At 47.8% G+C, this 10,000-nt stretch overlaps 1 protein-coding gene across 1 annotated transcript in view; it reads left to right on the forward strand.

The window, feature by feature from the left end:
* The window catches only part of sned1 (sushi, nidogen and EGF-like domains 1), a gene marked incomplete at both ends in the record, with an annotated part of 37,943 nt that overhangs the window by 5,694 nt on the left and 22,249 nt on the right, over positions 1-10,000 (forward strand). The window contains 5 exons of the mRNA XM_080860236.1: positions 4,984-5,271; positions 6,114-6,254; positions 7,267-7,429; positions 8,215-8,340; positions 8,908-9,021. Of these exons, the coding sequence (XP_080716362.1) occupies positions 4,984-5,271; positions 6,114-6,254; positions 7,267-7,429; positions 8,215-8,340; positions 8,908-9,021 (832 nt within the window). The remainder of the gene's footprint in view (positions 1-4,983; positions 5,272-6,113; positions 6,255-7,266; positions 7,430-8,214; positions 8,341-8,907; positions 9,022-10,000) is intronic.

Consider the following 10,000-nt stretch of genomic DNA (forward strand, 5'->3'; position numbering starts at 1 on the left):
AGAGTGTGTATGTTGTGGACTTTATGTGTATATGTGTGTGTTTAAGACTGCGTGTAAGTGTGCGTCTGTGTGTGTATGATTAAGTTTGATACGTTAGGTCAGAAAGTGTGGGAGTAATCAGATAACATGATACTATCATGGCACATTTGCACACACACACACACACACACACACACACACACACACACACACACACACACACACACACACACACACACACACACACACACACACACACACACACACACACACACACACACACACACACACACAGTTGGTGATATGGGGTCAAAGGCAGAAGTATGGAATCTCACTCACTTTCCTGCCCTGGTCTCCAGTAATCAGGATGTGCGGGCTAGGAATCAAGCTTCTCTCTCTCTCTCTCTCTCTCTCTCTCTCTCTCTCTCTCTCTCTCTCTCTCTCTTCCCCTCTCTTTTCCCCTCCCTCTCTCTCTCTCTCTCCCCCCCCCCCCTCTCTCTCTCTCTGTCTTTGTTTAGTTTTGATCCTCAGGCACCTTTTTATTGAGGGAGGGGTTGAGGTGGGGTAAGGGTGGGGGGTTTGTGTTGGCTTGTGTTGGCCTGACTTCTTCGTAGATGAAAGTGTATTTTTTTCTCCTATAAATCACTCGGTTCCAAAGAAAATTACCTTAGGAAAACCCATGATATTTCCGGCAGAGAATTCCCAAAAAATAACATGGGTGTTGGAGAGTGGAGTGGCACTGAGATGATCTCTTGGGTAGGGGCAGTGTGTGTGTGTGTGTGTGTGTGTGTGTGTGTGTGTGTGTGTGTGTGTGTGTGTGTGTGTGAGAGAGCGAAAGAGAGCAAAGGGGGAAAGAATTAACTCATTTAGGCATATTTACAGTACTTATACAGTTTTTCTACACTTTTTTATTGGACTCCCTAATCCCAAGGTATGTCATTACATTCAAGTTTTTCTCATGCAAAACTGTTTGAAACACTTCCCATAGCAGTTATTCACCTAACACCAATAGTAACCCATGCTGTTACTTCTGCACCAGCTCAAACACTGGTGTGTTTAGTCATGGCATAAATTGGGGGCATTACAAACACCACGGGGCCGATTTTCCCACCGAACAATAACTGAACGAGCCTGGCGCTGAACTGACGTGACGTTTTAATTGTAACATTCTCGGCAGACCCACCACCACGCCGCTTTTGTCGTTAGTTCACCTCGCAAACGTGTTAGATCCTCTCGGCCCCGCTCGCTTTCAATTCACCTGGCTCCATCGAGCCCTGCAAACAACACAAAAAAAAACCTTTGGACTCAAGTTACTTCAAATTTGCTCCTTCCTAGGTTTAATAACATACTTTGAGTTTGAAAAAAAGGGAGAGGGGAAGGGGGAGGTAAGAAGAAGAAGAAAAAGAGGAAAAAAACATGATCATTTAACCTTTTCCAGATGCTGCGAATGAAAAGGACCAAACGCCAAAGTGCATTAGTGCGTCAGCGCATAATCGCTAATTTGGTGTTCAGCATGATTTCCTCGACTAATTTTGTAGGTGGATGGGCGATACTTCTCTAATACACTCCCTCCTGCACACACACACACACACACACACACCCAAACACACACACACACACACACCCAAACACACACACACACACACACACATACAATATCATGGCCAGCACCTTCCAATTGTGCGCAAAGCAATAGACTGTGCTGTCGATCTGGCATAGTGTCAAGATTGTGCTTAAGTATAGCTACCATATTATCATTCCTTCCATTTTGAAAGCGATTTTCTTCTTGAAAGCGAGGATCTTTCTCATTTTGAAAAAAACTCTGCCATATTATCTAAAACAAAGTAGCATATTGGTTTTCAGTTGGGATGTTGGAATGTCTGTTAATTATGTCAAACCTCTTGGTACAAATGGAATCAAACGGTAGTCTAAACTGTTCCTGTGTAAAAAAAAAAAAGTAATTGATACAAAGTCACTTACCACAGGTTTGAGGGCTGTGCAACAGTTCTGCATCTCAGTAGCTCAAATAAATGTCACAGGTGGGCAAGACATTTGACTGAAAGCACTGAAGTTGAACTAAGATACACTGGCAACCAAGAGTAGTAGTGTTGAGGTATGCCAAAGAGTGAGGTGCAGAAGAGTGAGCTTTGCAGCAGCTGCTTAGCCTTACCATATTATCTGAGTTCCCAGACCTTGTGTTGTGATTGGTTTCGGGAAATAGACTGACTTATTAGACTTATTTACAGGCTGGCAGATATCGCACCGCCACTACCTGCTTCTCAAGGCATCCATTAGACAACCACTGCAGAGGGCTAATCCCAGTGAAAACACAGCACCATGTACACAGCTGTCCTGCAGTGTTAGCCTCAACAAACCCCCTGACCTCTGGGCTCTTCTCCAGCACCCTTCCAGCCATCGCCGCATCCGTCTGGCTCTCTCCTCACTCAGGCCCTGAGTTTGCACGGGTCCCCTCAACACCTCCTCACCCCCAAAACCCCAAACCCCTGCCCTCTCTGACCAGACCCCTGGCCCGACGTCCGGTTCCCCGGACAGGGCTGCAGAGTGACTGACTGACCGGACCACATCACGCCGGTGCGGGGAGGGGAAGAGCTGCGGTCTGTCGGGCAATTAACTGCAACTTCCCTGCACCGCCAACCAAAACTTCCTCTCCTGTTTTTACTGCAAAGTCTTCCAAATTATGGTTTCCATACGCGGCAAAAAAACTGAAAGGGGAGGTGGTGTGTGTGTGTGCGTGCGTGTGTGTGTGTGTGTCTGCGGGAAGGGAGCGAGATAGGAAAAAACCAATGGAGAGCGTCAGTAGTTTGACCTGTCAGTTAAATGTTTGATCCAGATGCTTGATCTCTCTCACAGACATACAAATGTACACATACATGCTTCACACACATACAGGTGTACACATACACACACACACTTACACACACACACACTCACACACACACTTTCTACACCCCCTACCAAGGTGTGGTGTGGTAAGGAGAGACATGTTGCAGTGATGAAAGGAGGGAGGAGATGGGATGAGGGAGGGGATGGGGGCGAATGTGCCCCTGCACCTGGAGAAGATAAGCCCATCTGAGGCGGCAGCTGACACTGGCACTGAGGCTGACGGGGTCCAGGTCTGATACCAACACCGGCGCTCTGGAGGGCAGGAGAGGGCTGGGCACCATGAATGACCGCCTTTCAGGTGGACACACCAGGCTCATGAATGCCAATTTACTTCAGTGTGTGCATTTCTTTTCCCCCTCTTCCCCCGCAAAACCTTCCTCCCCGCATTCTAATTGCTGTGATTAACATGAGGGTCTGTTTTATATCATCTGATTCCTTTCATTGCATCATGCCAGCTTCACTAAAAAACACTGTTTGTAGTGTTCGGCAGGTCAAGGCAGGATCCCCAAAGTGCCTAGCTAGACAGAGAGACTTTTAAATTCTCACAACTTAAACTATAACTCAATTGTTTGCCCCAAAATGTTGAATGAAACGATGGTCGGGTCAGTTGTAGGTAAAGTAGCTGAATTGATTTCTGGGTCTTAAAGGGATGGTGTGTCTCCAGAGAAAAAAGCCTCCTTCACATGCTGCAGACCACAGGTGTGTTTTCAGACAAACACGCATTCATGTGATACTTAGATTAGCATTTGTCTAAATGACGTATCGGCATAAAGCCTGACTTTTGTGTGGAGAGTGCGTGTGTCCATGTGTGTTTGTTGTCTCAGTTAGTATTTCCGGCTCTTCTATGTTCATTATGTTCATTTGTGTGTGTGTGTGTGTGTGTGTGTCTGTGTGTGTGTGTGTGTGTGTGTGTGTGTGTGTGTGTGTGTGTGTGTGTGTGTGTGTGTGTGTGTGTGTGTGTGTGTGTGTGTGTGTGTGTGTGTGTGCTGCCTCAGCTTTTAACACAGGGCAGGCTCAGTCAAGAGCACTGGAATACAGGTGGGCAGGGGCGGTGGTTTGCCTGCTTGCTGTAGTGTTGGCACGGCTGTGTGGACTTTAGAGAGAGGGTAAAGGCCTCTCCCATAAAACAACTTCCTGGAAAGAGGGGATAGAGGCAAGGGCGTGTGTGTGTTTGTGTGTTTGTGTGTGTGTGTGTGTTTGTGTGTGTGCACGTTCAAGTGTATATTTGTGCAGGATAGACTTTATAGTGACCTGTGACTACTCGTCACTACACATTTATGTTATGCACTAATGTGGCTGTGTGTACCAGTTCTCATGTGCTTGGCCATCCATGTGCATGTTCATCAGTTCTTGCATGGCTTCAGTCTGGTTTGAACTGATCTGTATTCGTTGGTCAGGCAGGTTATGAGCGTGCATGCAAGCTCGTCAGGGTGTTGAGTGTATGAGTGTGTGTTTGCAAGAGTGGTGGCACGCCATGCTGGTTTTGCCCTGAGCTGTCTGGATGAACAAGGCCACTGTCTGTTCTCAGATGGGAAGTGAACACATCCGTACGAAGCAGCAGCAGCAGCAGCAGCAGCCTCCTTCCTTTCTCTCCTCCTCTATCCCCACATTCCAGTAGCCTGGCCCAGCACTCCCTGCCTCCATGTCAACTCACCTCGTCAAGACACCTCAGTACACCTCGGCCTCTTCATCTCCCACTCGTATGAGTCCTTTCATCTCTGCTACTGCATCTCGGGCTGCAGGCTAAAAAACATTGCCAAACCTGCTCCCTTCCTTGTCATTGTCCACTGTCTCCCTAATGAGTGATGCTTCACAGAAGATTGGCCAAACTCTCAGGCATTGTCCTTTCAGACGTGTTGTTTTCAACACATTCCTTCCCGGGCTTGTTTTGATGCCAGGAACCATCAGACAATGAAAGGCACATGGTAGAACAGGATGAAAGCAGGAGAGCCAGGAGAATTCAATGTGTGGCGGGTCCACTTGCCAGGAGAACGAAACCGATGTCGGTTATACACCACTAATCCTGTGGTAAATCATTTGTGGTAATTTGTCGTTGTGGGAACTCATTAGTCTGTCTGTCTCACCCTCGTTCCCTTGCAGGTTAACAACAACGGGTTGGTGTCATTTCTGAGGGAGGTGTCTCAATTCACTCCAGTTGCCTTCCCCATCGCCGGTGACCGCCGGGTGGTGGCTCCCTTCTGGGCGGATGTGGATAACCGGCGCGCCGGGTCGGTCTTCTACCGCGAGAGCAAGGACCCTGCCATCCTGCAGCGGGCCACTGACGACATCAGGGGCTACTTCCCTGAGTTCCTAGAGTTCACAAGTTCCTGGGTTCTCATTGCCACCTGGCATGAGGTCACCTTCTTTGGAGGAAGTGCTATTACACCGGTGAGCTCACCCTAGCTGAGCCGTCACATGCATTAACACACAAACACACATATGCATACACACTCGCTTACACACACATTCTTACCTCGTGCATGCTCACAAACACGCACGCACGCACGTACGAACGTACGCACACACACACACACACACACACACACACACACACACACACACACACACACACACACACACTCCCTCTTTCTTACACACATACCTTTACCTCTGCACTCAAACACACACACACACGCCTTATTGCACTTTCCAAGCCGCGAGAGTGCACGGTGTGTCACGCCATCCTGTTTTTGCAGCCCTGGCCAGCTGCCTCTCTGCTGGTCGCGTTTGGAAACAGGGAGGTGAGGGGAAGTTGGCAGGGCAATAGAGACAGGATGGCCACAGGGTCACAGCCACACAACATTGACCTGGGCACCGGAGGCCAGAGGAGAGCTTTCATGACTTGCCCTAGGCAACACTGTAAGAGGTGAAGAAAAGTACTTACCTGGAAATAGGAAAAGGAGAAATGTGTTTTGCTGCGGAGATGTGGAGTCCTTCATCATAGTTACCTACATTTTTTGCTCTTCGAAAGAAAGGTCTCCGTGTGTAAAGCCATTGTTGAGCCAAATAGATGTTGGAGTGTAGATTTCATGTTTACATTGCCAGTTGACAGTTAAATTCAGTGTCAATGTCAGTTTATCAGTAGTAGTATAGTAGAGGACTGGTTTAGTATAGGGTAGTATAGGGATACTTCATGAAGTGTAAGAGGTACTGTCGGGTGTTAACCTCAGCATGTTTCATGAAAGTTCCAAACACAAACACGTTCTTGCCTTGCTCACCTGTGCATGCAGGTGAACACGTTCCAGGTGGTCCTTATCACAGATGGAGAGCTGTCCTTCACCATCTTCCAATACCACAATATCACCTGGACCACCGGCATGCACGCCAGCAGTGGGGGTGACCTCGCTGGCCTGGGGGGCATTGCTGCACAGGTAGGGTCACCTGCGTCCTCTCATAACAAAGCAGTTGGGAAAAATTACATTTGACCAATTGCCATGTCTGTTGCTGGAGCATCGGCCAATAAGTTATTTGATATTCTTCAACTGAACTGAGCACACGAGGGACTAAACACACCCGAAAGGGCTAAATAATCTCAGCAGATTAATGTCAATACAGAAAGGCATGTTTGCTGCCTCGTAGGGGGTCGAAGCCCAGTGAGATTAAAATTCTCAGACCAGTGTGGCCACCAGGAGAATAATCAGCCTTCACGCCCTACTGACCTCATCTGTGTGCTATGTGCCCTTTGGCCAAACTATGAACATTTGCTTGGACACAATAAACAATGAGTCTGCTGCACATCAGTAGGATGTTAATTTACCTGTATTAAAGAAACAGGCTCTCAGATGATACACTGTGTTTTATATTTATTTTTTAATATATATTTTATATTGTATAGCTTGCTTATTTTTTTCATGATAATGCAATTTAATGTGTAGCTAATGTTTTGTCAGTGAAACTAGCAATAGAAGATACAATATCTTCAAAGTGAGTTTCAGGGGTTTATGTTGAAATATGAGATTCACGTCTAGAGATAAAGCAGGTGCAGAGTCTTCTTGGGAAGAAAACTTGGGGTGTGGTTTATTAAAGCTTCATGTCAAGGAAAACAAAGAGGAAACAACCCTATTTAAACATACAAGTATGAGATTGCAGGAAGAGGCATACAGTTGCAATGTTTTGAAATGACACCACGAAATGAAAAGCAAATTCATTCCATCATTCCAAAATGACACGAGCATAAGATAAAGGGAATCTTAACTGTCCTCAAGGCAGCTTTTCTTGATACACGTGTTCAATAAATGCATGCAAATGTATCCCATTTTCTGTAACTGTATCCTGGCATTTGACTGATGTTGACGCGTTGCGGTGCCGTGTCGGCTTTGCCAGTGCTGGCCTGAGCCTCCGCTCCTCTGAGAAAGCCCTGTCCCCCCGTCCCGCTCTCCCCAGGCAGGTTTTAACGCCGGCGACGGCAAGCGCTATTTCAACATTCCGGGCTCCCGTACCGACGACGTGGTGGAGGTGGAGAGCACCACCAACGTGGGCTACCCCGGCCGCTGGGTGTTCCGCATCGACGACGCCCACGTGCAGGTGGGCAGCTGCAACGACTCAGGTAAATCGCTTCACTCCACAGACCCCACCCATGTATTCCCAAAGTGTAATCCAACAATCCACATTATCATTATTTATTCCCCAAGGTTTTAAACTAATCCTAGTCCTATCCTAATCCTCTTAACTCTGAACATAACGTGATAGTTTGCTGCAGCCATGCTTGTGAGCAGAGGTGTGGACAGGTGCCCTTTGGTGAGGCCAGCTCAGATGTGAGGATTTATACTGGCTCCTCTGCCAGGCTACAGCGCGCACCCTCAAGCCGAAAATTAGAGCCCTCTTAGACGTCTCCCTGCATTTATATTGTGAAGGGAAAAACTGACATGTTTTGACTGCGTTTTGCTCAGATCTTTCCACATATTAGAGGAGTCATTATGTTGGAGGGTCTCTGCCCTACTTAACGTGGCGTCGCTACTAGTAAGTGTCTTTGACTCAAGAGGCTATTCGATGTAATGTGGGTTGATTTTAAATAGCACTCGTTTCTTTTATTATAACACAAAGCATATTATCACTGGATAGGCTAATGGAATTCCCAGAGCTCTGCCATGTGCCTGATATAGGACAGAACTTTTAAAGGAATCCTGCTGATGAGGCTTATAAAGGAAACCTGTTCTCAATGAACTTATGGGAAATGACATTTGGTAAGAGGATATGACCTGTAAATGTATCCTCTCCACTGTCTTTCTCTCTCCCTCTTTCTCTCGCTCTCTCCTTCTCTCTACCTTTCTCTCTCCCTCTCTCTCTCCCTCTCTCCTTCTCTCTACCTTTCTCTCTCTCTCTTTCCCTCAGCCTCCGTTTGCCCTCACCTTCGCCCGTGTCTGAATGGCGGACGCTGCATTGACGACTGCATCAAGGGGAACCCCTCATTTACCTGCTCCTGCCTGGCCGGCTTCACAGGACGCCGCTGCCAGATAGGTGAGTGAGAGTTCCGCGTGGCTTCTCTCCTCTTCTCCCCAGACTCCTCCCCCCCAAACCCCCCCCCACCTCTCTTTCTCTTTCGCTCTCGCAGCTCAGGCGGCGTGTTGCCTTCCCCTCCGTGCCAGGAAAAGTGCATGTCTGCTTGTAAAAAGGCCCAGGATTCCAGCCGTCCTGCCAGGGGGACAACCCTGGAGCGGGGGAGATATTTCCTCTGGTCACATCTGCTTGTAATACACATGGCGAAGGGATCCATCCCAAAAAATGTGCAGTGGTCAAGTCATTAGACGCTCTTGCTCTCTCTCACTCTATCTGTCTCCCCTCATTGTTCTGTCCTTCTCCTCTCTCTTCCTCTCTCTCTCTCTCTCTCTCTCTCTCTCTCTGTCTCTCTGTCTCTCTTTCCACTCTGTTCTTTCTCCTGTTCTTCCCCCTAGGATTCCCCTGAGTGTTCCTCCTGCAGCAGGTCTGAGTGTGATCATAATCCCAGGTCTACCTCTCTGCTCTGTGGCCTGTTGTGCGTATGAGATGAGCTGATGGTGTTTGTTGGCGTTTATGTCTCCGGTTTAGATGTGGATGAATGTGCCTCGTACCCCTGTCAGAACGGAGGCACCTGTGCTGACAGAGTGAATGGCTTCACGTGCCTGTGCCCACCTGGATTCACTGGGCCTCTGTGTGAGAAAGGTGAGGCCATCATTACGTTCACATGCATATTTTGATCACCTGTTTTACATTATATTCAAACATCAATTTCTTAAAAAGATATCTTCCAAATATATGCTTCTCTAAGCAACTAGGTATGTTCTGTGAACTTATTGACCACCACCTTTTGTGTTGGTTACTTCTGTACGTGTCTACGTTCTCTATTTTGATTACGTTGAGGTGGCACATAGGACAGGGCCATGGCATTTCTCAGGCCAGATCCTGCCTCTTCCTTTGCCCTCTATTTCTCTCTTCTGTCCATCCACCATCAGGTAGCCGCCCAAACCTTTCCCCTTTCTCATCCTTTTTGGGCCAATAACTCCTCTTTTTCTTTTTAATCATCTCTCCTCTCCTACTCTCTCTCCTCCCCTCAATTAAGCTGCCCCACATCTTTTACTCTGTCCTTTTCCCCTCTTACTTTCCCTCTGTCTACCAGGTCCTCCTCCTTCTTGCTCTCTCTCTCTCTCTCTCTCTCTCCTCCCATTCAGTCTTGTTCCATCTCCTCTCTTTATACTCCTTTGTACCCCCTTTTCCTCCTCTCACTCAGACTGTCCCCCCACTTCCTTCTCTCTCTCTCTCTCTCTCTCTCTCTGTCCCTCTCTCTCTGTTTCTACATTCTGATTCTCCATCGCATCTTTCTTTTTCACTCTCCCCCTTTCCCTTGGGCTCTGGTGTCTGCCGCACTCCCTCGTTCCCACACTCTGGCCTGTGGAGATGCATCAGCCCTGCTCTAATACCTTTCACAGCCAGCAGCGCATACTTGCTGGGTGAGGGGAGCCGAGAGGAGGATATATTAATCAGCTGAGTAAATATACCGTGTGCATGTGTGTGTGTGTCTGTGTGTGTGTGTGTCCCTCTGTGCTTATATATGTGTGTGCGATTGTGTGTGTGTGTGTTTTCTGGGAGTGTGTGTGTGTGTCTCTGTCTTCTGCACTGGTGCTTCTGTATGCGTCCGTACGTG

The sequence above is a fragment of the Sprattus sprattus genome, assembly GCF_963457725.1.
Source record: "Sprattus sprattus genome assembly, chromosome: 2".
NCBI classification, from domain to species: Eukaryota; Metazoa; Chordata; class Actinopteri; order Clupeiformes; family Clupeidae; genus Sprattus; species Sprattus sprattus.